Source organism: Protobothrops mucrosquamatus, unplaced genomic scaffold (genome assembly GCF_001527695.2).
Source record: "Protobothrops mucrosquamatus isolate PMUCROS unplaced genomic scaffold, P.Mucros_1.0 scaffold1265, whole genome shotgun sequence".
In the NCBI taxonomy this organism is placed as follows: domain Eukaryota; kingdom Metazoa; phylum Chordata; class Lepidosauria; order Squamata; family Viperidae; genus Protobothrops; species Protobothrops mucrosquamatus.
The window spans coordinates 244,145-270,656 of NW_015387471.1; the positions used below are offsets into that span (position 1 = coordinate 244,145).

A 26,512-nucleotide genomic window follows, 5' to 3' on the forward strand; every position below is an offset into this window, starting at 1 on the left:
CAGCAGAACCGGTAGCTAATTTTTTGTTGCCCAGGCCCAGAATGGACTTCTGGAAGTGGCACCCATACAGAGAACTGGTTGCTCACATATTTGAATCCCACCATTGGATAAGGCCCAAGATGAGACAACAGTCAGCATTTAGTTTTTTATAATGATGTTATGAGATCCATGAATTTGTTTGCACGTGGCCTCAATATACCTAATTGCACTTTTTGTTTTCTATTTACCTAGTGTTGGGTTTTGACCTTAATTAAGGTTTTTCTGGCCTGACACGTACAAGAACAACTTTCCACCTTACATTATCTGTGAGGGAAACTTTGCTTACCCAGAACCCAGCAGAGGAAGCAAGCATGCCTCAAACCAATGGTGAGGCAGAGCCCAGCCTAGTGATCACTAACACGTCTTGACTTCCTTCCTTAAAGAAAAAAAATAAACCACAAATAAAGCTGATGCTGAAAACAGAAGTTGTACACAGCAAGTCACAGCCATGGCAGAAGGCAAGACAGGAGGTGCCGGCCTGTTTGCTAAGCGGGTTCAAAAGCAGCTCAGCCGAGCCCAAGAAAAGGTATTTATCTTGAAATGTTCTTTCACTTTTATAGTTTTATTATGATCTGAAAATGATATGGGTACAGCCCTTGTCTTTTTTAATTCTCCTAAACTGTCCCACCAAAATGAGAGGTTAGATAAAGTTGAAAGGGAAGTTGGGCTGTTGTTCATTTCTGCTTTCTGGACATTTTTCATATTGTCCTGAATATTTTTCATATCCTGGATCAAGCTGGTATACATACTGTAGTATACTCAAATTTTACCCCAGCAATAATCTTGTAAATCTTGTAGGCTGGGATGAGAAGCAATGACTGGGTCAAAAATATTCAATAAAAGTTCAGGGTTGAATGAGAAACCGAGGAAAATGGATTTTGTCCACCCACCTCATCCTAATACAAGAGTCTAATCATCACAACTTATCAGTTATCCCTGAGCCACCCCAAAGCAGTTGCTCTCTTTCTTTCGATAACATCCCAGTTAAAGAATGGATTTTTCTCCTATATATCTGAAACAAACAATCTAAACCAGAGGTCCCCAACCTTTTGGGCACCAGCGACCGGTTCTGTGGAGAAAGGTTTTTCCGTGGACTGGAGAGTGTGTGGTTTTGTGTGTTGCCTGCATTCTATGGATGGGGCTTTGTTTGTTTGTGTGGCCCGGTTGCTGGCATACCACAGCCTGGTACTGGTCCACGGATCGGGGGTTGGGGACCCCTGATCTAAACCACATCTGTAGTTATGATGGTACAATACTTGGCCAAGGGAGGGAGGATAATGCTAATATACTAATTAATCCAAAGAAGGATTAGCACAGTTATGCTAAAGAGTTAAACTAGACAAATCACTATGACCTCAACTGAGCCCAACATTTACGTTGCTAAGCCAGACAGCTGTTAAGTGAGTTTTGCCCCATTTCCCAACCTTTCTTGCCACAGTTGCTAAGTGAATCATTGCAGTTGTTATGTTAATAACACAGTTGTTAAACGAATCCAGCTTCCCCCATTGACTTTGCTTGTCAGAAGGTCACAAAAGGTGATCCCATAATCCTGGGACATTGCAACTGTAGTAAACAGATGCCAATTGGCAAGCAATCCGCATTTGATCCTATGACTATGGGGATGGTGAAGTGGTTGTAGGTGTGAAAAATAGTCATAATCACTTTTTTCAGTGCTGTTGTAACTTGGAATGGTCACTGGTTGTAAATCAAGCACTCCCTGTATTCCCCATTCCAGGGATTCAGCAAATGTCATTCTATCAAGCAGAATAGTGATCTTGGTCCAAAGCAGGCTAAGCGTTCACATGAACAGGCCCTCCCCTGGCAGTCATTCTAGGGTGAAGGTGAGAATCTTGAAAGAAGAAAAGAAAGACAGCTAGCATAAGCACCTGCTATTTTGCAGGCAACAGCTGGGGATTCACACATATCCCCATAATAAAGTCAGTTTGCCCACAGTTCAATGTGGTAGGTGCATTTTGAAAATAATTGCATCTTGTGAGAAAGAAGAGGTGTTATGTTGTGGAAGAGATTTTGTCTGAAATGTTTAGAAATATATCGTCATGCATATATTTCTGTGACATGGGTAGCATGTCTGTGCTATCCTGACTGGATGCCTTTTAGGAGCAGCATATGAATGTCATTGTTATCAAAACCACTTGCAATGGGGCAATTAAACAGAGGATATGGTATCCGGTTTGGAGGTATAGACCACTTCTGTAATTTGTAGCTCTTTTCCTCTATGAGCTCATAGCATTTTGCAAGAGTCTTGTCCAGTGGTGGGATTCAAATATGTGAACAACCTCTGTGTGGATGCCGCTTCCGGAAGTCAGTGCTGGGCCTGGGCAACAAAAAATTAGCTACCGTTTTTGCCAAAGTGGTGCGAACTGGCTGAATCCCACCACTGGTCTTGTCTCTCTTTTCACCTTATCCTTATCATAAAGTCCAGCTGAGGGAGGTTGGGTGGAAAGGCAGGGACTATCCAGTCTCACGGGGATTTCTATTGCCTGACTGTCAAATAAATGTCAGTCTTCCTGGTCATAGTCCCACCCACGTTTTGCCACTCCCTGCTTTTAAGGAAGCAAACTGTTGCTCACAAAGCTTACGCCTTTTAGTAAAATTATTTATTTGGAAAAGATGCTAACAGACTCTTACTGATTTCTGGCCCAGGACCTTAGCCTCTACACTATACTGGTTCTCGGGGTTAATATTTCCTCCATACCTATTCCTTTCTTCTAAATCATCTTAAAGTTGCTATTACTTGCAAGAGAATTGGCACCGGGCTTGATTTCCCATCATGTCCACAGTCCACAAATCCTCCAGCATCACACAGCACACCCTGAATGGCCTTGCCCCCCCCCCAGAACGGTAAAGAAAAAGAAGCCCGACCATCTGATGGTACAATGACTGAGAGGGGATTATATTCAGTCAAACAGAATTGAACAAAAATGAGTAAATGCTGATCAGGAAGAAGCTCATAACCTGATAAGCTACATCTTTTCACATTCCCTGATGGCAGAACCTGGTCATGTGAAGTCTCAAAGCCCACTTTCTACAATGCTTTCCCCACGCACAAACATTAGAAGCATAGAACTCATAGAACTAAAGTAGTAGGGATGCTAAAGTTTATTTACTCCAGTCCCGTGCTTGGTGCAGGATCTACTAAAGCACCTTCCATCATCCAACCATGGTGTGAAAACCATGGTTGGATGAACTCACTGCTTCATCTAGCAGCCTGTTCCACTGGCTGCTAATTAGTACTGTACAGTCAGGAAGGTCCCCTAATTCTAGCCTGGATATCTTTCTTTGCAGTTTGATCATGCTTTCTTGGGGTAATAGAAGGTAAGTCTTCTGTGTAATCACCTTTGGGACCATCATGACCTGGATGACTGAGAATCTCCATAGACATTCTGTGTAATCAGTGTCATCAACCTGAAATTCAGTTTGATAGCCCTATTCTCCATCCTTTGATTCTTTACCTATATTCCCCTTTTGCCACTAGTTTGTATCCAGCCTTGAAATACTATATTTTCTTTAATTTGAAATATCTTGACAGCTTTGTTTTTGAGGATGTGTACATATACACATATGAATTTTAGGCAGATTCTAATAGGGAATATATCTGTTGGGGTCATCCCCATGTAATTTATGTAATAAGCTTTTTACTAAATTTACAGCAGGTATGTATAACCCAAAACAAAAAACCATCATCCATGCACAAGATGGAATGGATCATCACGAGTTTTTTTTGGGGGGGAGTGCCAAGCTTCACAGAAAATAGAATATTCAAAAAAAAAATTAATTGTGCTCAGGATCAGTGCATATTGGTTGATGGGGATAGGGAGGAGAGTCAGAATGGAAAACTGAGAAATAATGTGACATTTTCAACTGACTGGCTGACACCTAGCTTAGGAGAACACTTTCTTTCTGCAGTATTTAGTCAGCAGTCTAACTTGTACAATGTTTTAAGATAAAGGAATGTGTTGTGAAACTTCACAGAAATTCAACCTTAAAGGCCTGAGAGACTCTAAGATTATGTAATCTAGGCTGCAATAGTATACCTACCCACTAGATGGCAGCAAAGAGGTACAGAATATCCTCACTTTGAGCAGCCATCTTCTAATCTACAGCAAAAGTCTATAGAATGAAGTCTTCAGTTGGACTTCAAAAGAATAGCAAAAGTGAATCCTTAGCCATCCTCTCCAGAGATGAGGAGTTGTAGAAATGCCTCAAGGATACTGAAACCACTCCTGACTCTGATACTGTCATCCCCTGGTACTTTACATGATGAACTTTTTATTTAATTTACTAAATTTACATACTGCCTAACTCCCAATAATAATAATAATAATAATAATAATAATTTAATTTATATACCGCCCTTCTCCCGTAGGACTCAGGGCGGTGCACAGCATATTAAAACAGATACAAACAAAATACATCAAAAAACAAAAAAACCCCATAAAACCAAATTAAAAGCCAAATATTGGAAGCTGTGTGTCAATTAAAATTTTCTTAAAATCATCTCTACCTAAAATCCTCCCTAGGTCAGGCCCGCTTGCTGGAAAAGCCATGTCTTGAGGGCGCGGCGGAAAGTAAGGAGATCCGGAATCATCCGGATCTCGGGGGGTAGTTCGTTCCAGAGGGTGGGGGCACCCACAGAGAAGGCCCTCCCCCTGGGGGTCGCCAGCCTACATTGCTTGGCCGACGGCACCCTGAGGAGGCCNGAGGAGGCCCGCTCTGTGGGAGCGTACCGGTCTATGGGAGGGAATCTGTGGCAGAAGGCGGTCTCGGAGGTAGCCAGGTCCAATGCCATGGAGCGCTTTAAAGGTGGTAACTAACACCTTAAAGCGCACCCGGAAGACCACTGGTAACCAGTGCAGCTCACGCAGCAGCGGTGTCACATGGGAGCGACGAGTCCCTCCCCACACCGCCCGCGCGGCCGCATTCTGGACCAGTTGAAGTCTCCGGGTGCTCCTCAGAGGGAGCCCCATGTAGAGAGCATTACAGTAGTCCAGGCGAGAGGTGATTCCAGGACTTGTGAATTAATTTTATTTTTATCTGGTTTTTAAATATCCCTTTCATCTTATAAGCTGCTTTGTTACTGGAATGAGAACATGTTAATGGAATGAGAACACACAGCTTTTGTTGTTGCTGACGTTGTGGTGAATTTTTACAGGGAATGTGTTTGGGTGGCTCATCCATCACTCTTCCTAATAGCCTGCTTGCCATATTTCTGTATTCTACTGCAATGGGTGTACCAAGACACCATAATCAGTTGTTGGAAATAGCTGAGAAGAGCCTCACTCATCTGAGGATAACTGCTATGTATCACGCAAACAGGGAAGGACAGCTTAGTTAGCACAATAAAGATTCCCTCCCTTGAGACTGGATTTGAATGACATGCTAGCTTAGTTAATCACAAATCACTCCATTATGCAAACTGAATATTGCTCAGATCTAGTTCAGCACAGCGACAGACATGGGTGATTCTGACTCTATAGCTGGCAGCTCTTTATAGGCTCCATATTTTATTGCTTTGCCTTAATGGAACTGGTAGCCTTAAGCTCTGCAAAACATTTTGAACTACAGTTCCCACAGTCCTTTGCTATGGGCTTTGATGACCGAGAGAAACTGAAGCCTAAGAGGCCTGTGGTCACCAGTTTAACCACCCATTATTGGACAGGTTAGCATCATGAAACCTCCATCATGTTCAGAAACAATATACTATTGAAAACCAGATGCTCAGGACAATGAAACAGAGGAAGCCACATTTTTCTTAGCTTTGCTTTTGAGCACTTGGCTGCTGTAGAGCTTTCATTTAAGGGCTACAAAAATTCAGATAACCACTAAGTACAGCAAAAAGAAGCAGCAGGTCTCCTGCTGTTAACAATTGGCTGGCTGGGTTTGTCCAGATATGGTAATTATGCATACCAAAAATGTTCTGTTGAATAGATCTTCATTGGTCTGCTGAGCACGAGGCCAAATTCAGAAGGCACCATACGCTTCAAATATGTTTTCATAATTAACGCTTGGATTGACTTTGATCTCCTCCAAAACATTCTGCTGGTCCTGATAAACACTGAAGGAAGTCCTTTTATAGTAGTCAAATGCATTTTTGCTGTTTTTCTGTGTAAGTATATTAATAGTATCGGATGGCAATGGGAGAGAAGGAAACCACAAGAAGAATGTTCCAGAATGCAGGGTGTGTCATCAACTTAGAGTGTGGGCCCTGCTCAAAACAAGCTTTCCTTCTCCCTCCTCCCACCTCATTACTACTATTCTATCTAAGTCCTCATTAGATGCAAGCAAGAAAATGATACTTGCACACATAGGATGCTGTGGAAATGTTCTGTTATTTGGCAAGGGGTGTCCATCTCTACCTCTTTACCTTATTAACTTGCAAGACAGAGAAATGATTAGAGCCATCAAACATTGCAGTCTTTTAATTAGAAGAATGGGGTGGAATTTGTTTGCAAAAAATACAGGTAGTCCTCTACCACATTTGAGCCCAGAATTCCTGTTCTAAGCAAGAAAGTTCTTAAGTGACCCTTTCCCCCCATTTTGCAACCTTTCTTGCCACGGTTGTTAAGCGAATCACTGCAGTTGTTAAGCTAGTCACACTGTTGTTAAATGAACCTGGCTTCCACATTGACTTGGGTGGTCAGAAGGTCACTAAAAGGTGATCACATAACCCCGGGACTCTGTAGCCATCATAAATATGAACCAGTTGCCAAGCGTCTGAATTTTGATCACGTGACCATGGGGATGCTGCAGTGGTCGTGTGTAAAACGGTCATAAGTCACTTTTCTCAGTGTTGTTGTAACTTTGCACAATCACTAAATGAATTGTTATAAGTCGAGAACTACATATTTGTGGTGGAATGTAGTAGCAAGATGGAATCCCAGGAGGAAGGGGGGGTGCATTCCAGAAGAGTAAGAGGCAACTCAGCCCAGATGTCATGTGTGAGAGAAAGAGGGCGAAGACAGCCCCTCCCTAATAGTTCACAGATATATTATAGAGGCAAAGACAGTACAGCGGTCAGTTTGGCAAGATTTTGTCTATATGTGAAATAATAAAAAAAAACAACCTCAGCTTGAAAGAATCTCCCAAGTGTCGTTTTTGTTTTCGGCATGACAAATTAGCTCTCTTTGCCTGGTGTGCTGTCCAAGTTCTAAAACAACCAACCTTTTTCTATACCCTGCACCCCTGAAATGCTTCTGATATATTCTCACACCCCTTACCAAAGTTCAAAATAATGGCAACGCATTATGCATATACACTATAATTTTGAAAACCCAAGTTTTCACACTCCCTGGAATATCGTCTCTCACCCCCGGGGTGTGACCACCCCTGGTTGGGAACCCCTGTTCTAAGATAAGATAACCTTTAATGTCATTTTTTTTTACTGTGGGCACACCGGCACACATTAAAAATGAAATTCTGTTGCCTGCTCTCAAAAGTGTACACATACATAACACACATACAAACATGCTATCTACAACATATGTATATATCTACACCCTTACATATAAATACATATCAGTGTTAATCACTGTCCATCTTGAATACATAGTGGAAAGAGGAAGCTTTAGAGTTCACAAGGTTGATGCTATATGGAACAAAACTGTGACCGAATCTGGATGTTCTGCTTCGGATACCATGGAGCCTCCTCCCAGAAGGTAACAAGGAAAATAGGTTGTGAAGAGGATGTGTAGCATCCCAGACAGTCCTGCGGACCCTGCTCAAGCAATGCTTATATGTCCTGGATAGAAGGGAGTGAACTGCCAATAATCTTTTCTGCCATCCTCACCACTCTCTGCACCGCTTTCTCAGTGCATTCTCAGTGCAGTTGTGAGCTATATTTGCATCTAACAGTGCCTGTGTTGAAATAGGTCACTAATACAGTTTCTTATTTGTATATTTAAAATAAACTGTTGAGCACGGCATGATACAGCATATGTCATAGGATATTTTCTTCTATGTGACTATATCAAAGACAGCAGGCCAAAACTTCTTGGAGTGGGGCACATAAAACTATTAAGCCATTAAACCAGTGGTTCTCAACCTGTGGGTCGGGACCCCATTTGGGGTCGATCGACCATTTCACGGGGGTCGCCAAGCAAGGCTGTCTGCCATTTTTTTTGTCCGCCATTTTTTTTATCCGCCATTTTTTTCCCCTTTTCCGGTGGGTGCCTTACCTCCCTTGGGCTGGGCCAGCTGGTGGTCGGCCTGCTCCATCTCTGCCGCTTGCCAGCTACGCCTCGGCCGGCGCAGGGGACAGAACCACACATGCGTGGCGCTCCCGGGCAGGGAAAGTCCTCGACTTACGACCAGTTGGGTAGTCCTTGACTTACGACCGGTTTAGTCCTCGACTTACGACCGGTTGGGGTCGCGGCATTAAAAAGGTTGAGAACCACTGCATTAAACGATAATGATGCTCTGCAAAATGCGAGCTCTGACTGCAGAGGATTATTGTTTCTCCAATGGATGGACCCAACCTTGCTTTGGAGAACAGAGTCTTATCACTGTTAAATGTCTCACTGAACTCTTTTCTTCTTGTGCAACAAGAAATGGGAACTAGAAACCACTTTCAACATTACCTCTAAACGCTAGATGCTCTGGGAGTGCACTGAACCACTTCTCCTGGTGTATTTCAGTTTGTCAATCATGACAGTTTTATCAAAGGACCATTTTTATCTCAGACATTAAAAAAAAGAAAGTGGTCTGAAGAAATACATCAAGGTAAAACAGTAAAACATGAAGGAGGATATAGAGATTTGCTTTATTCTTCTGTTTCAGAGAGGTCCATGCTGAGTAGGACTGGATGGACTTTCACCCTGGAACTGAATTTAGCCAAAAGACTAGAGTTACCTAATTATGGAAATGCTGAATTATGCCAGGAAAGCTCCTATTTCTTCATCTGCCCCAGAGATACCAGATATGGAAACTGGAATCTTCTGTAAGCAAATCTTAGGCTTTGTCATGTTTCCCCTCCCTCTCAGCACAGTCCTTTTTTGAAAGATTCTAGAAGAATGCAAAGTCCAACCAAAGGATCCCAATCTCTCAGAAGAGCCTAATTTCAGGAAGTGCAATTATACAAACAACCTCCCCCGAGCTTATGCCCTTTGTCATTCCAGGAAATTGTGGGCAATATAATCCCCAAACTTCTAGAGGGAAATATTTTGTAAACAATATTAGTTCTGTTGTCTCTGAAGTTTGCAACTGCATATAGAAACCACAATGTTTTGGAATCATTTAATACAGAGAGATGCTCGTAGTTTCTTATTCATATGTCAAGACAGTGTCTATTTTAAGGTTATCAGATCTGGGTTGCAAAAATCCAGATGACTAAAAGATAGCCATGAAAAGGTACAGAAATTCTTTGTACTGTCGTCTAGTGGTTATCTACTAACACTCCCCTTTTATGTAAACAAGAGTTGCGCTTTCAGTACATTAAAAAAAAAACCTGGGATTTTTATTATTGCTAGATGATAATATCCCAGTGAAATATACCTGGGATTACACTCTTTGGATTTTATAAGTCTATCCATATATTTAACATCAAGGATCAATTCGTTTTACATTTTTTTTAAAAAAAAATGTGGTGCTAATCTTTATTTTGGTTAATAATCTGAACACAGTAGAAGGAAGGTTGTGTAGAGAAACCAAGAGAAGGCAGGTCTATGCCTACTCATTCAGTGTCTCTTATCTTATCCTCCATGTGGTACACATATCTAAAAAAGGAAGAGTGCTGAAGTTATGTAGGCTATTCATGGGAACTGACTGATGGGCACTGTGTGGTTAGCAAGCTGCATTGCACATCTGTAATGGAGGGCTTCGTTTTGCATGGAAAATAAAAGCATGCAAAAGAGTAGAGCTACCAGATTTGGGCTACAAATGATTTCTAGAGAAATGACAGAGATGGTAGCTTCTATATCTCTCTGCTGCCCTCTCCTGGTCAGCTGGAGATTTTCAGCTCAAATTTAACACTGTTAAGAAAGAGACTGTTCCATATAGGGTTCCTATTGGGTTTCAAGTTACTGGAGAGTCCATGTATGTTTCTCTCCCTGAATTTTTATATAGAGACTTGTGGGATAGCAGGCACTACTCCACCCTTTCTCATGGAAAGACTAATGATTGGGGGCTTTTTGCTAGAAGCAGAACTTGATAAATCCATTTCTTTCAGTGCAGTGCCACTCACGGAAACAAGTCCACACTCACCCCATAGATGCACACCTCTAAAATAAGGCTTCGTTCTACTCCCTGGATAATTGAAGGACAAGAATGTACAGCAACTGTTACAGTTCTCCTTTCTCTCCCTGTCTCTTCCACAGGTTCTACAGAAACTGGGGAAAACCGTGGAAACAAAAGATGAACAATTCGAACAAAGTGCCTATAATTTCCAGCAGCAGCAGGTTGTATGATGGAATTCTGGGAGCAACTTATTTTCTGGAAATTTGGGGATGGTGGAAAGGTGACATGTACTGTACAAGCCTAGGTCAGATTTATCTAGCATTTCTGGCATGCCAGAATATGAAATACCTCTTTACCAGGTTTTGTTTAAGACTCTCAAACTGTTTTTTTTAATAGAAGCTCAACCTGACTAGGCTGCTATGAAAGATCCTGATGATGCTATGTCTGTAAATATGGGGGATGCTAAGTTTATGGTAATACGGTAAAACATATTTGGCATAATCTTCTTCTCTGCAGGTTCCTGGATTGTAAGAAGACTGGGGTGGGGGTGGGGAGTCCTATAAAAACTTCTAATGCAACCTTTCCGAAACTTGGCAGCCTCCAGATATATAGCCTTCAATTCCCTGAATTTTCAACATTGGCCATGTGAATGGGTAATTCTGGGAGTTGAAATTTATGGACTTGGGAATGGCCAAGGTCCAGGAACAGTATTCTAATAGGGATGACATGCAGAAATATACTAGAAGTACAATTTCCTTTTCTTTTCCCCCCCAGATTGAAGGGCAAAAACTCTTCAAAGAACTGAAGGCTTTCCTTATTGCTGTGAAAGGTACAGAAAACTCAAATTCTAGAATGGCACATTTTCTAAGTTAAGTCAGCAGGTATGGGATCTTAGGTGAAGCCTCCTCTGTTATCTGAGGAGACACTGTTTAAAGAAAACAGATAGAAGCTTGCCTTTTATCTCCAAGCCCTTGTTAAGGCCATTAAAAATCTCATCCTTCCATCAAGGAGCTTCTTGGCAGCGTATATGTCTCTTTGACCCTTAATTCTTACACAAAACCCCTGTGAAGAAATGGCCCAGGAAGTTTCATTACTGAAAAGGAATCTAATATGGTTCCTTAAGGTCTGCCACTAATGAGGATGAGAGAACCCCTTTAATTCCAATTTATGTACATTTATCTGCCAATTCGTTCTCTTCACAGATACAGGATGTGAAGTTTAGGAAGTTAGGAAGCTGTACTTGTTGCCCCAGAATGCAGTTTTCACATTTTTATTATTTTTTTAATATACATTTTATTGATTTTTTAAAAACTAACAACCTAGTGCTTAGTAAACAGCATGTTGTCTGGGTTCATATTTCACAACAATCAATAATAGTTAATTTCTATCATATCGTACTCTACATAACAGCTCTTCTTGATTTTCTCTTCTTCCCATATTGTTCTCTTTTGTCAACATTAGATTAATACAGCTCTTAGTATTTTAGTAACAAAGAGATTAAATATAAACATTTTTCTAACATTTATCCAATTAGTAATAGCATCAATATAGAACTTCTTTTCTAGTTAGTCCTCTTGGTTGTGTTATATGTCCTGTTTTCAACATTCTCATTTAGACTTTTTCCCCACAAAATTGAAATCATTTTATATGTTAAGATTTTCTCAAAGTTGATTTATGGTTAAATATCTAAGCTGTTTCCCTCACAATGATCCTCCCAACAATTACATTTCTCATATCATAAAAAAAAAAATACAATACTACTCAGAATAAGAAAGAAAAAAAGAGAAAGAAAAACATATCTCTCATTCCATGCTTATCTTTCACATTTTTAATCACCTCTAATAGGGAGATTAAATTCATCATGTAATCACAAACTTCACCAAAGAGTTGAGGTTCCAGCAACTTGATTTTAAACCAGGCTCTTTAGCAAGTGAAGATTTCTACTCATTTTCCCACTTTATACATCATGTTATACCATAAGAAAGCTTCTTTTAAAAAAAAATAGTGTGTTGTACAAATCCAAACAGTTTAGTTTGTAAACTGTTCTTTGTAGTTTAGCATAGTGCATGAACCTATTCAATTGTGGTTATTTGGCCACTTTGGTTAAAATACGGCTTAGTGTCATATGCAAATACAGCCATTTATTAGGAGAACATGCTGACTTGTGACTTGTGCTATCAGTTATTTTGACTTTTCTAGGAATGCATGAAAGTTCCAAGAAAGTGTCTGAAACATTGCAAGAAATTTACAATGATGAATGGAATGGATATGAAGAATTGAAGGCCATAGTTCAGGTAATTATGATATATTCCAGTTATCAAGGCTGTGAGTTTTTAAACTGAAACATTAGACTTATAGCTAATTCCTAGCTGTAGCTATTACTAGAAACCAGCTCTCAGAACTTGGACTTCCATTCTTAATTTTCCAGTATTCTAGAGTATCCTTGAAAATATGTAGGGTATATCCCACATTTCAGTTTTAAATGACACTACCATTCTTTTCTCATCCTTTTGAATACTGTTTGTTCTGCTGCTCAATAAAAAACCCAATAGAATAAAAGGGTCTAAAGCAGCGGTTCTCAACCTATGGGTCGCGACCCCATTTGGGGTCAATCGACCATTTCACGGGGGTCGCCAAGCAAGGCTGTCCGCCATTTTTTTCCCCTTTTCCGGTGGGTGCCTTACCTCCCTTGAGCTGGGCCAGCTGGTGGTCGGCCTGCTCCGTCTCTGCCGCTTGCCAGCTACGCCTCGGCCGGCACAGGGGGCGGAACCACGCATGCGCGGCGCTCCCGGGCAGGGAAAGTCCTCGACTTACGATCGGTTGGGTAGTCCTCGACTTACGACCGGTTTAATCCTCGACTTACAACCAGTTTAGTCCTCGACTTACGACCGGTTTAGTCCTCGACTTACGACCAGTTGGGGGTCGCGGCATTAAAAAGGTTGAGAACCACTGGTCTAAAGGAAGAAACTAAACCAATTCTTCTTGTTTATTCGCAGTCTCTGTATAAAAGATTTATACTTTTATTTTTAGAGTGACCCTGTAAACTTCTAGGTCTTCCTGGGAGAAAAGAATAACTGCATAGGGGTTATTTCAACTGCATTTTGAAAAGTGTCTCCCTTTTCTTACAGAGCAATGATCTTCTATGGGAAGATTATGAGGAAAAACTGGCAGACCAAGCAATCAGGACCATGGACAACTACTTGAGTCAGTTCAATGAAATTAAAGTATGTATTGTACTTCTGGATTTGTGTGTGCGATACGGTATCCACTGTCTAGAACAAAATACAATGCCAAGAAGTTCAGGTTTTCCTGTTAAAATATTTATAGTTTACATATAAAGTTCAATCTTTTTTTGCAAAGAATTCATTTGGGCGTTATCTTCATCTAACTTCTTTTGGGGGGAAATGTCACCAATCTCACAAGAGGGACCAGCTCATTCTTGAATCTTGTTTTTGCTTTTCTTTTTTTTAAATGCGTATATGTGTGTTCAGACACTGTTCTTTTTTTTCCCCCACATGTACATGCGCATCCACACACTTCTTTTTCTTTTATTAAAAAAATACTTTTAAAAAGATATGGCAAAGTTTCTCCCCATCCTGACAGTATATGTCTTATATATCCTGTTAAGTATTTTCGGCCTTTTTATTTCTTTATTTCTGTTGCAGTCCTTATTTCTAAAGAGCTTAGAAATCAGCAGGTCAAGAACTGGAGGAATACATCAGAAAAGTGCCAGACTGGGTAATCTTTCTGTTCTTTTTGGGAACAGAAAGAATAGAATAGAATAGAATAGAATAGAATAGAATAGAATAGAATAGAATAGAATAGAATAGAATAGAATAGAATAGTATAAAGCTGGAAGGGACCTTGGAGGTCTTCTAGTCCAGCCCCCTACTCAGGCAGGAGAACCTATACCATCTCAGACAAGTGACTGTCTAGCCTCTTCTTAAAAATCTCCAGTGATGGAGTGCCCACGATTTCTGGAAGCAAGCTGTTCCACTGAGCATAAAGGGAAGGTGGTCTTTGGTATCGATGGGAGAAGAGCAATCTTAATCCTGATACCTCTAATTTATGCTCAAAACCTTGGCCACACTGACATCAATATTTATAAAAGCACATTCTAAACAATCATTTAATTGCCTTATATAAATTGTACAATATCTTACCATATTAATTTTTATGTCAACAATTTTTTAAAATTTTCCTTGTATATAATTTTATAGCTTGTCTTACTCTAGCCTTTCTGTGCTGCATAGGTTATATTGATATTCAGTGAGTTAACTCTCATTTTGTTTCACTGGTCAGCGACTGAAATAAAATGACTAACTATAAAAATAGGTGAAATGCCTACATTTTTGCTATGTCAAGACACCAGCATCACAAATTCTGAATTATAATGTCCAGCATTCTGGAATCCAATGATGACATGAGTTGCAAGGAGAAATCTATCAGGGAATGTAGAAGCTCAAACTGAGCAGGCAAAAAAAGGAGATAGCTTGGAGTTTTGGTTTTTAATGGGATTTGTAATACTGAAGACACAGCCAAAAAACGTTCTCTCCCAAATTTTATCCCAGACACTGAATAAACTTTCTGCAGGGATTCTCTAGATCAGGGGTAGGCAACCTTGGCTCTGTTATGACTCGTGGACTTCAACTCCCAGAATTCCTGAGCCAGCCATGCTGAGGGGAAAGGGAGAGGCTTCCAAGCTGAGCCATGCTGGCTCAGGAATTCTGGGAGTTGAAGTCCCCGAGTCATAAAAGAAGCCAAGGTTGCCTATCCCGGCTCTAGATAATCTTACAAGACCTTGTGCAAAGAAATCCTTACCAATACCTTGCTCGTCTCCTGCACACCGAATGGTGCCTTGAAGATTGATTACTTTGCAGACCAGATTCAGAAAGGCTATTCAGATATTCTTTTAAAACAATGCACAAAGAAGACTATTGTCTCTAGATGACCTTTGATGTGTCCTCTTCCTTTATAGGAACGAATTGCTAAGAGGGGGCGTAAACTGGTGGATTATGACATCAGCAGGCATCACTTGGAAACCCTTCAGAATGCCAAAAAGAAAGATGAAGTTAAAATTGCTAAGGTAAAAATACCTCCTGAGGAATCCAATTAGATACAGACCAAAGGGTTTCTATTCAGACATTTCAGCTTCCATCTTTGGCTGCTATCCTTAGGATCAATAAGTTGGAGGAATCTGGTGGAGGGATTCTTGGTTCTAAGGCAAAAAGTGTGCTACTCACACACACACCAATTCCTCCAGTGGTTGAGCCAAACATTTTAGAGGGTTGGATTTTTTTTTTCTTTTGCACCGGAGGAAGTTCATGGAGGGGGTAAGGGGACAAATGGACTAAAACAATTATTTCACACCTGAACCTTCTTCAAAAAGATGTTGTCCTGGTCAATTTGGGGATTTCAGCTGTGGAGGTGGCAGATATGCATTTCTATACTACAAACGTTTACATAAAAAAACAACCCTTTGCCAGTTCCAAAAGAGACATAAATAGATGACGCCAGAGGAATAGTAAAAAAATGTACAGAAAAAAGGGAACAGTCAGCTGCTTTCCTCTACATTTTAAAAACAAATTCTGCATGCCTTATTGTTTCATTGGTCAGGGATTATCCCTTCAATTTTCAAAGAGGAAAAGCAGGGGCAATTAATTGCTAAAGGAGCAATATGATAAGCAGAAGGAAACAACAGAAAGAAAAAGCTGATCTGGTTTTCCAGTATAGCCTACGGAGAAGGGGGGAAAAGCACCACGTAACTAGCTTGAGAAAATCCAGAAGGCTGTTTCTAGTGGCAAGCAATGGGGAATAAAGAGCTGCTGCCTCTTACTTCTTCTCTAGAACATTTTTTCTCAACCTCAGCAACTTTCAAATGCATGGATTTTAAGCAAGCTGGGGAATTCTGCAAGTTGGTCATGCATCTTCAAGTCACTGAGGTTGAGAAACTTGCTCTAAGAGTGATTATTTTTCCTTATATTTTGGTAAAGGGAAACCAGGAAGAACTAAGTGCTGAAGGAAAGTTGAGTAGAGATCAATCTTTCTCCAGCTGATCTCTTCCATATGTGTTGCCACAGCTGTTTCCAGAATCCCCTGCTCATGTGTGGGAAGTGAGTTACAGTTCCAGTACATCTGGAAAGCATCAGCTTAAGGAAAGATAGTATGAAAAAAATAACAAAATGGGAGAAAGGCAGCCTGTGCTGCATACCACCTTGCAGAATGGCAACAATCATAGATAGGTTTACACAAAGTTAACTTTTTGTGTGAAGAGCATAGCACAAAGGGAAAACATGAAGCTACAGCCAATCCACATCTTAGAAATGGGTGGATCTCAAAAGGTCCCTACGAAAGTTACTGTGATTGCTAATTTTTCCCCCCTTCACAGAAGAGAAAACTTAAAAAGTAGAGTGATCATACAACTATCATTCTATTTAATTGGTTAAATTGAATTTTAATCACCATTTAATAAAATTGTAAAATTAAACTTAGTGGTGGTTTTTTGTTTTGTTTTGTTTTAACTTGGACCATCCACTTACTTTTCCTGACTCAGTCTATTTCTTGGAGAACATCCTCCAGTCTTGGGGGAAAAAAAATGTTAGGCATCTCTGCTGAACACTGTGTAACCAGAATCTGGGACTTTTTACCCTTGACTGCCTCGCCAGTCTGCAGTTTCTGTTCCTCTAATTAATGTTTGGATTCCATAGGCTGAAGAGGAGTTCTATAAAACCCAGACTGTCTTTGAGGAACTTAATAAAGAGCTACGAGAAGAATTGCCAGTCCTTTACAACAGGTAATGCATGCTGAAGGTCCAGTTTCTGATGTAACCTCCCCATCACAAGACCCATCACAAGACTCACTGATGACGCACACCTGACCCATCACCTGACCCATCACAGACCCTTACTTGACACACCCACACCTGAAGCTCTTATAAACAGAAGAACACTGACATCCCCTAAACCAGGGGTAGGCAACCTCGGCTCTTTTATGACTCATGGACTTCAACTCCCAGAATTCCTGAGTCAGCTATGCCTACCCCTGCCCTAAACTCTGCTGAAGATTTTACCTAGCCTGGTAATGAAACATTAGGAACCAACCCACAAGCTTGGAGGAAAAATCTTCACCCTCATCCTACACCCGAACTATAGATATTCAACACAATTGCAGTCCAGAAGATTGTTCAAACAGAATATAGTGCAAGTGGCAGAATAAAGGCAGAGAATAAGTCGAATTTTTCAGGACTCTGCTATGAAAGCACATTATATAAACTATGCATTTGGTGCCAGGAACGTACTGAGGCCTGGTGGCCATAGGATGGCAGCATAATCGAGGTAAAGTAAGTATTAGTTCTCTGTAAAGAGTGATTTAGAAGGAAACTACTAATGGCTTGTAGAGAAGACAACACAAGAAGACAACACAAGAAATCCAAATTCTCCCATTTATTCCTCTTTTCTATAACACCCAGTTCCTGAAATGCCTGATGTCACCTTACTGGGCATTCTGTTGCTTCTTTCCACCTGCAATCAATACTGGGGCATTCATCAGGTTAAAGTCTCACATTCTGAAAAAAAGTAGGAGGCCTTGGTTCAGGTGATACAAGTTCAAATTTTCACTCAGACTCAAAGTTGGATGGGCAAGCCTAATTTAACCTCACCAAATTGTTGTAAAATGTTATAGTTTCCAGACATTTTTAGGGGACATTCACAAAGTGCCCAATCTACATTCTGAATTAACCTATTATGTTCAATACATTATATATTTGAGTTTGCCATCCAGAATCTTTGTGGAACAGCCTTAGAGAATGAATGAATGAATGAATGAATGAACGAATGAATGAATGAATGAACGAACAGATGAATGAATGAAAACTAACTAATGTATTGGGACCACACAGAACTTTAGCTTAGTTCTGTACAGAGAACAAATGCAACTAGTAGGTTTTCTCTTGACCCAGTGAAGCGTGTTGTGCAAACATAGCCATAGAAGCTATTATGCCATCCCTAGAACAGGCTTAACAGATGAAGAATAAAAGAACTTTTTCCACATCAAGAAAGAATGCAAAAATTCATAGGAGTGATGCTATTCTGCCCACATGGCTTCATTGCCTTACTGACACAATATGCTAACCCTTCAAGTAGACCAGACTTGAAAAACCAAAGTTATGAATACTAAAACTACTTTTATTATAAGGTTACAGTACTAGAATCTTGCAAATCTGAAAACGCCTTTCCCCCTCCCTGCCTTTATCCTAAAGAGAATTAGGGAGGGTCCAGTCTTGAGACATTTTCCCATTTTCTTGCTGTAATAAGTTGTTTGGCTCACAAATGTTTTTTTTCCCTCATTGAGTTGCTCAGCTAACTTAACATTGATTTGCCTGTTTTGTCTTCATTCTTTCCTAGTCGAATTGCATGCTACGTGACAATATTCCAGAATATTTCCAATCTGAGAGATATTTTCTACAAGGAAATGAGTAAGGTAAATATGCAGTGGTGGAAAACATACAGCTTATTAAGAAAAGACCCCTGGTGTCTTTTTCCCACCCTGGCTCCTCAGAATTCTGCAGCTGGCTGGAGAATTCTGGGAGTTGAAATCCACACGTCCTTCAGGCTGCCAAGGTTGAGAAATGCCACATTAGATTATGCGTGTGGAAACCCAGCAAATGTGAAAGCAACTGTTGCTATTTAAATGGCCAGAAGCCAGGGCAGAGCCAGCTGTAGACCAAATAGTATCCTTATCAATTGGTGAGAAGTTTGATTACCTTGACTTGTGGGTTTTTTTTAAATTTCACCACTAAGGCATCATTTATCCTGTGCCAAAAACATGAGATGCGAGATCTGATAAATGAGACCTGATAAATGAGACCTTCCTCATTTATTAGCAGGAAGATTGAAATCCACTGGCACTTGCACAACATCTGCCCAACAACTTTAACATCGATTCTCAATGGAAAGCCAAATGAGTGGCTGAACATCCAGTCATAGGATGTCCTCAGGGTCACCTGAGTAGTGCAAATGGGTGTGGAGCCTTCTTGGAACTGTTGAAAGGACTGTGTTGTAGATTGGAGATAGATGATGTCATATCCCGCCCCCCCTCCTCTGTTGAGAGAGGGCTGTTCAATTTTGACATAGGTGGCCTAGGCAGCATCTCTTTGCCCTGTCTCCCAAGGTCTTTCTCACATCCATTATACTCTGACCCAGGAGGATTCTCAAAGCAGAAATGCTAGATCTACCAATCAAAAGAAACTAGGCAACTCTTCCACATTTCAAACAGATTCAGACAACAGTGTGAAAGCACAGCAGGGTTACAGCTGGGTGATAACATCCTAGGGATCACCACCAGCATCCTGTAAATACTGTGCATGGGGTCCAGAAAAACCATGGACTCTTCTGTAGCAATATTGCCCAAGCCTTTTTTTCACATCATTGTATTTTTCTTCTGGGTGGAAATATCTGAGGTTAGCTATGTCCTGCTAAACCCTGTAAAAGTGGAAGGATGTGATTTTTTAAATATAATATTGAGCAATTGAGATTTCAATTGTTGAGCCACATGTTCCATTTTCACTGGGAGAAGGAAGAGTCATTACTCAGCCAATGACACCTTGAAATCCTCATCAAGAATAAATTCCAGTAACAGAGTTAATAAGTTGAAAGAGTGATAACTTTAATCATAATAGATAGTGATAATAAAGTTGAAGGTGGTGATTATGATGATGTGTCCTTGTGATTGTTGTATATGAATGTTTTTCCCCCTAATTCTTCCTGCTTCTAGCTAAACCATGACTTGTATGATGTAATGAGCAAGCTGGAGAACCAACATTCCAATAAAGTCTTCATCATTAAAGGGGTCTCCAGGTAAGTGATTTCCTTTCTGCTACAGATATGTTAGGAGTCTGAGTAACATCCCAGGAAAGCTGAGAGAGAGAGAAATCTCCCTCTCTTTCCAAGTAGCTGTCAGGTGATCTAGCTTGTTTGCTTTTGTTATGGATTAGAAGATTTCGAACACATCTTCACTAAAAGAGATTCTTAAAATTATTTAGAAAAAAATATTCATAAAATCAAGATGTGTGTTTTTTTAATGTAAGTAGCGACCCTAGAGCAGCCAGAGATAAAGCAAACAAACACAGAAGCCTTTTGGATGGCCATCTCAGTTTTAGTAAGCTTGGAGGGAGAAAGAAAGAAAGAAAGAAAGAAAGAAAGAAAGAAAGAAAGAAAGAAAGAAAGAAAGAAAGAAAGGAAGGAAGGAAGGAAGGAAGGAAGGAAGGAAGGAAGGAAGGAAGGAAGGAAGGAAGGAAGGAAGGAAGCTTTTGCAATAGTTCCAACAGTCTCAAGATCTACAGGTAGCTAATTCTATTACTTCTGAACCATTATTGATAAAGGTAAAGCCTATTCTGAAGTTCAGTGGCCACTGAAATAATGAGGTGATTTCAGATAGCTTGAAACTAAAAGTACATTAATAATTCCACAGGCTCTTCTTGAATATAACAGCACTTCTTCCATATAATTATCTTCAAAGGAGTGTTTTAATTGCAGCTAGTACTAAATTTTACCCATTGGCAAATTTAAAAACGGTCTTGCTGTATCACTCAGGGAACCATCTCAGATTCTGCCATGCATTCTACAGGTGAAAAGGAGTCATGCAATTCAAGGGGCATTGGGACCAGACAGCTGGCCCCTTGCAAAATTCATGTTGTTTTCCTCACACTCTACTGCATTCTCATACAACTTGTATGAGAATGAAGAGAGAGGTTGTTTCTTTCAGTAATTTTGGCATGTGTGTTTCAGGTGAAGCTCATTTATAGTGACAGGTGCCCAGTTGCAATATCTGGAACCCCATATCCATTTTTGCTCCCAGTAAGGACCCATTTTCATTGCAATTATAAGTATAAGAAAATACTTATAATTTCTATGTAAAGCAAGTGTACAGAAACAGATAGACAATGTGTAACAATTTTTTTAACACCTAGTGGGTAATACAACCTAGAGAGGGGAACGAGGTTCAGTACTGTGAAGAATACAGCATCTTCAGTCATTCCAAGAAGCTGCTTCCCTGAGTTTGTCCCAAAAAGTAACCTTTAATTTCCAAACTGACTTAGGATGATGTGCGTGGTAGTCTAATACAATCTGAAGGGCACTGTGAGGTGAGCTTTAATGAGGAATAGCCTTCAAACCACATGTTCTCCCAGCTGTTTCCGACTGAACCACAAGAATTAATTAAGTCATACAGTCATTCAGAATTGGCTGTGTTGTTTTCTACTGTTTTAAAGTATGTTAATGCTTTAACACTTCTTTTATTTGGCATTTGAAACTCATATGGCTGTCAATTGGGTGTAAACATTTAAATAAGGCTTTGATTCTCAAACGGGTTGAGGCTTTGCAAATCCCCAAATTCATAACCAGAAGTGCAAAGTGAATTCCAGCTGAAGATTGTTGCACTTGTAATCTCAGTACATATGAAGAATGCCTGAGTAGGGCATGCTGAACTAATTAAATGTCAGATTGTTGGAGGTTGCATATTCAAATATTCTAAGTAGCTTTTTTTTTTCTCCTCCTCCCAATGCAGCAACAGAGGTTCTTTGGTTATTTCATCCCCAGTAAGCCCAACCAGCAACTCTTTTCTGCCAGCAGGGAATAGCATAAATGAGGTCTCCACATCTCTCATTGCCACATCCCCAGATCAAGAAACAGAAACTATTTCAGCCACCAAGGTGGCATCCACAATTGTACATCATGATGAAGCAAAAGAAGAGGTCAAAGAATTGCAAAATGAGGCTGGCCAAGGTGCCGAGTTAGACTCTCAGTCTGTTAGTGGAACAGAAGGCAAAAGCCAAGAGAATCAATCGGAAGAGCTTGAGGTTGATTCCGGCAAGACCCTTGAGGTAGTGGCAAAGAACCTTGCGGTGGAGATTTTATCACAGGCAATGGTTGAAGCTACAGGCAAAAGGCAAAGCATTTCTAAAGATTCAGAAGATCCTGCACAGCCCTTCTTGGAAGGAAACACTGAAGCCAATGATACACCTGGAAAAGAGGGTGGTTCTCTGCCCCAGGCAAAGGATGAAATCCCAGCTCTACTGAAACACAACCTTGAGCATGCCAAAGAGATCCAGGATGAGATGCAGATTGAGAAAGCTAATGGTGAGGACCACAAAGGGCAGCCTGAGGAGAACTCTTCTTGCCCTGAAGCTGATGATCCCCGAGGTCTTCCCTCTTCAACCAAAGATGAAGGAGACTCAGAAGAGGTCCCATCTGCAGCTGATGAATCTGCTCCACCAAATACGGAGACCGATGAGAGTAGCCACAGCTGCAGAGATGCAGAAGATGATAACAGTAGCAGTGAAGGAAGCATGGAAGAAATTGAGATTTCCCCCAAGGGTACCTATGCTCAGGTAAGAGACGAGAAGAAATCTCACCGACCCCTTTTCCAATTGCTAATTAGCCATAAAAAGCAACTGCTGTAGCTAAAATATTCCAATAGGGTACCTAAAATAAGTGTTGCAACAATGCAAAGATGTTTCTGCTCAGTAGTAATTCAAATGAATAACAATATGATATTTTGCATATTAGACATGTTAGTTTGCAGGGGATGGACATGTTTGCTGACAAAAAAAACTCAAGAGGAAAAATTAAATGCCACTGGCTGTCCAGCTCTTTGTTTAGCTACAAAAAGAAGAAGGCCCCTTGTCAGAGCAGGAAAACTGAGACACAATTATTTTTGCTGTATATGTATCATAAAACTGGCATACACAACACTTTCTCACAGTTCTTTTGCTCACCAGTTAACACCCTATCTTCTCTAAGCAGTAGGCCCATCCCCTTTTCTTCCTCTTAGTAGTACATAGCTCAAAAATGTTCCTTGTGTGTCTGATGACATTAACTATTTGTTGGTATAGCTTCCTTGATCATTAAACCCAACTATTTCCTCTACATACCCTCTTAGCTTGACCAAAAGTTTCCTAAACTTCCATAATGGTTTCCTAAGCTACCTCCATTTTTTCTCATTAAACAATTGTATTTCCAGCAACATATTTTTGAAAAGTTCCCAACTTTCCCACTCTCCCTTTGACCTGAGGATTTTTATATGTGAGACCTCACCTAGTACCTTTCTAAACTCGTTTGAAATGGTCTCCTCTGAAATTTAGTTTGTATGTATGACTACACTCAAATTTCATTTTATGTAGACCCTTTAAATGCAAGACGACATGGTCATTTCCTCCCAAGGCTGCAAATGCTTTATTTTCAATCAGTTCTTTTCCTGTTGGCTAGGAAAGATCTAGGGCAGCGGTTCTCAACCTATGGGCCGTGACCCCATTTGGGGTCGATCGACCATTTCACGGGGGTCGCCAAGCAAGGCTGTCCGCCATTTTTTTCCCCTTTTCTGGTGGGTGCCTTACCTCCCTTGGGCTGGGCCAGCTGGTGGTCGGCCTGCTCCGTCTCTGCCGCTTGCCAGCTACGCCTCGGCCGGCGCAGGGGGAGGAACCACGCATGCGCAGCGCTCCCGGGCAGGGAAAGTTCTCGACTTACCACCGGTTGGATAGTCCTCGACTTACCACCGGTTGGATAGTCCTCGACTTACGACTGGTTTAGTCCTCGACTTACGACCGGTTTAGTCCTCGACTTACGACCGGTTTAGTCCTCGACTTACGACCGGTTTAGTCCTCGACTTACGGCCGGTTGGGGGTCGCGGCATTAAAAAGGTTGAGAACCACTGATCTAGGGGATTCAATTCCCTGGGGTCTTCTCCAGCTGTCTAGGAAATGAGATAGTCAACATGTCCTCTGAAGGACCTTGAAGTTTGAGCTGAGTTGGCTTTCCAGCAGAAGTCCAATGAGTTGAAATTTTCTTTTTTTTCTTCTTCTTTTATTTAGATTATTTAGATTATTATTATTCGTTTTATTCATTTATAACATAAAATATGAAAATACAAAAGAAAATAGTAGGGGACAACAGTAGAAAAAGGGGAAACAAAAAAGGTGTGAAGAAGGGGAGGGAGAAAAAACAAAAGGCATTGACTTCCAACTCTCTCTTTTGCAGTAAAATCAGACATTAAAATCAAATCTCAACTTTTTACATTTCTATAGCAGTATGCACTAGCCATTTCTATATCGGCACATTGGTCTAATCGGTAAAAACCAAAATCATAATATCATCTTTTCCCACCTGAAGCACAAAGTCCACAAGCAGTTTCCAAGTAGAAACAAAAGTACTTATCTTCTTTTCTTTTATCAGCACAGTCAATTTGGCCATCTCTGCTAATTCCATCAGTTTTTTTAACCATTCGTCCATGGTAGGAATCGAGGCATCCTTCCACTTTTGTTCATAGAGCAATCTTGCTGCCGTCACCATATATAAAATCAGAGTTCCCAAAAAATTTTCCAGTTCTCTTTCCATTAGGCTCAGAAAGAAAGTTTCTGGTTTAATCTTTATGTTCACTTTAAGAATTTTCTCCATTAATATATGACTCCTACTCCAATATTTCTTTGCCTTATCACATGTCCACCATAAATGATAAAAAGTCCCTTCTTTAGATTTACATTTCCAACATTCATTTGAAATACCTTTATACATTCTAGATAACTTATCCGGTGTTAAATAACAATGACACATCATTTTGTAGAAATTTTCTTTTAGGTTATAATTTAATGTGAATGTTAACCCTTTTATCCACATATTCTCCCATTGTTCAAACATCACATTATACTCAAAGTTGAAATTTTCCATTCTTTGTACATCTCTCCTCCCAGGAAGTTCTTTCATCAATCCAGGAGGGAAGATTATGAAAATCTTCTGTCTGCCTTGCTGCTTGGTTATTGTTTTCTTCCTGGTATTCTTACTCAAATGCTCTTAACTGGACCCTTGGTTAAATTCCTGGATCTCTATGTGTACTTTCTTCACATACAATGCTGTTCTACAGTGTGTCCTAATCCTTCAATTAAGTTCATCATTTAGTCCCTGCATTTTACTCCTACATTTCAGGAATGCTTAGAAAATCATCTTTGTCCTTCCACCTTAGGATTTCTTATTGTTTGTTCCTTATATCCCATGTATTGGCATGGAGGCAGTAAAAACCTTATGTCATACAGTATAACTTGATCTTTTTCTTCCTGTACTTGTCTACTCATTACAGTACTGGATGTCTCCATCTCTGGAGACATCACTCCTAGGTTCATTCCCATTCCTTGGCACTGCACTATTTTCTGGGGCTTCCTCTGCTTCATTTTAAAACCCAAACACATTCAATTTTTCAAGCCAAACATAGCGTTGCCAACACATTCTTGCCAACACTCATGAAGACAGCTCATTGCTTGCCAGCAGAATCTCACTGCAGAAATACATTCCATGGGCTTGTTGTTGTTCAGCTACTAAATTGTGTCTGACTTTTCGTGACCTCCTCCCCCGGACCATAGCACCCCTCTGTCCTCCACTGTCTCCTGGAGTTTGCCAATTCCATGGGATACAAGTGTAATAATAGATAAAATAAGAACACAAGTGTGCAACCCACACAAACTCTCTCTCTCTCTCTCTCTCTCTCTCTCTCTCTCTCTCTCTCTCTCTCTCTCTCTCTCTCTCTCTCTCTCTCTCACACACACACACACACACACACACACACACACACACACACACATCAAAGGCTCATCTAATTCAACTATTATTTTTCCTGGAGTTTGTTAGTAGGCTCTGCAAGAGATAGCTTAGCTTCTTACAGTGATCTGCTTTTTCTACTCATCTGATTACACTCAATTCTCAAGGCCATTTTTGCCTGCCAAATTTGCCTTCATGTTCAGCAGCACATGTTTTCAAAAGCCCAGGGCTTGGTGCTTTTGGAAGGCATGACCGACATTTTAAAAAAGGGATCATCACATTCAGTGAGAAAAACCAGCTAGTTTCCTAAAACAGCAGAGCTTTACGGTACCAAATCTGCTGCTTCAAACAATCATGTCAATCTTTCACGTTCATATTATCCTTTTGATATCTTCAAAGACCTTGGGGTACCTCAATAGCCTTCCATTCTTCCACATGGGACTGGTATTTGACCTCTTGGCTACTGAAGCTCAGAGCTATGTCAGGCACAAATGAATGGACAGAAATTTATTAATTTAATTTCTATACCGCCCTTCTCCCGCAGGACTCAGGGCGGTGCACAGCATATTAAAAACAGATACAATAACAATATACAAAAATAAAACCCTTCTAAAACCAAATTAAAAACCAAATATTAGAGGCTGTGTTCCAATTAAAATTATACTTAAAATCGTCCCTAAATAAAATCCTCCTTAGGTCAGGCC

General features: G+C 40.5%; 1 protein-coding gene across 1 annotated transcript in view; it reads left to right on the forward strand.

Moving 5' to 3' along the window:
- The first annotated feature begins 473 nt into the window (after positions 1–473).
- BIN2 (bridging integrator 2) overlaps positions 474–26,512 on the forward strand; it is a 35,339-nt gene continuing 9,300 nt past the window's right edge. Inside the window, exons 1-10 of the mRNA XM_015821163.1 lie at positions 474–565; positions 10,371–10,451; positions 11,005–11,059; positions 12,430–12,524; positions 13,359–13,454; positions 15,209–15,316; positions 16,938–17,023; positions 18,633–18,708; positions 20,002–20,084; positions 21,793–22,615. Of these exons, the coding sequence (XP_015676649.1) occupies positions 488–565; positions 10,371–10,451; positions 11,005–11,059; positions 12,430–12,524; positions 13,359–13,454; positions 15,209–15,316; positions 16,938–17,023; positions 18,633–18,708; positions 20,002–20,084; positions 21,793–22,615 (1,581 nt within the window). The 5' untranslated portion in view covers positions 474–487. The remainder of the gene's footprint in view (positions 566–10,370; positions 10,452–11,004; positions 11,060–12,429; positions 12,525–13,358; positions 13,455–15,208; positions 15,317–16,937; positions 17,024–18,632; positions 18,709–20,001; positions 20,085–21,792; positions 22,616–26,512) is intronic.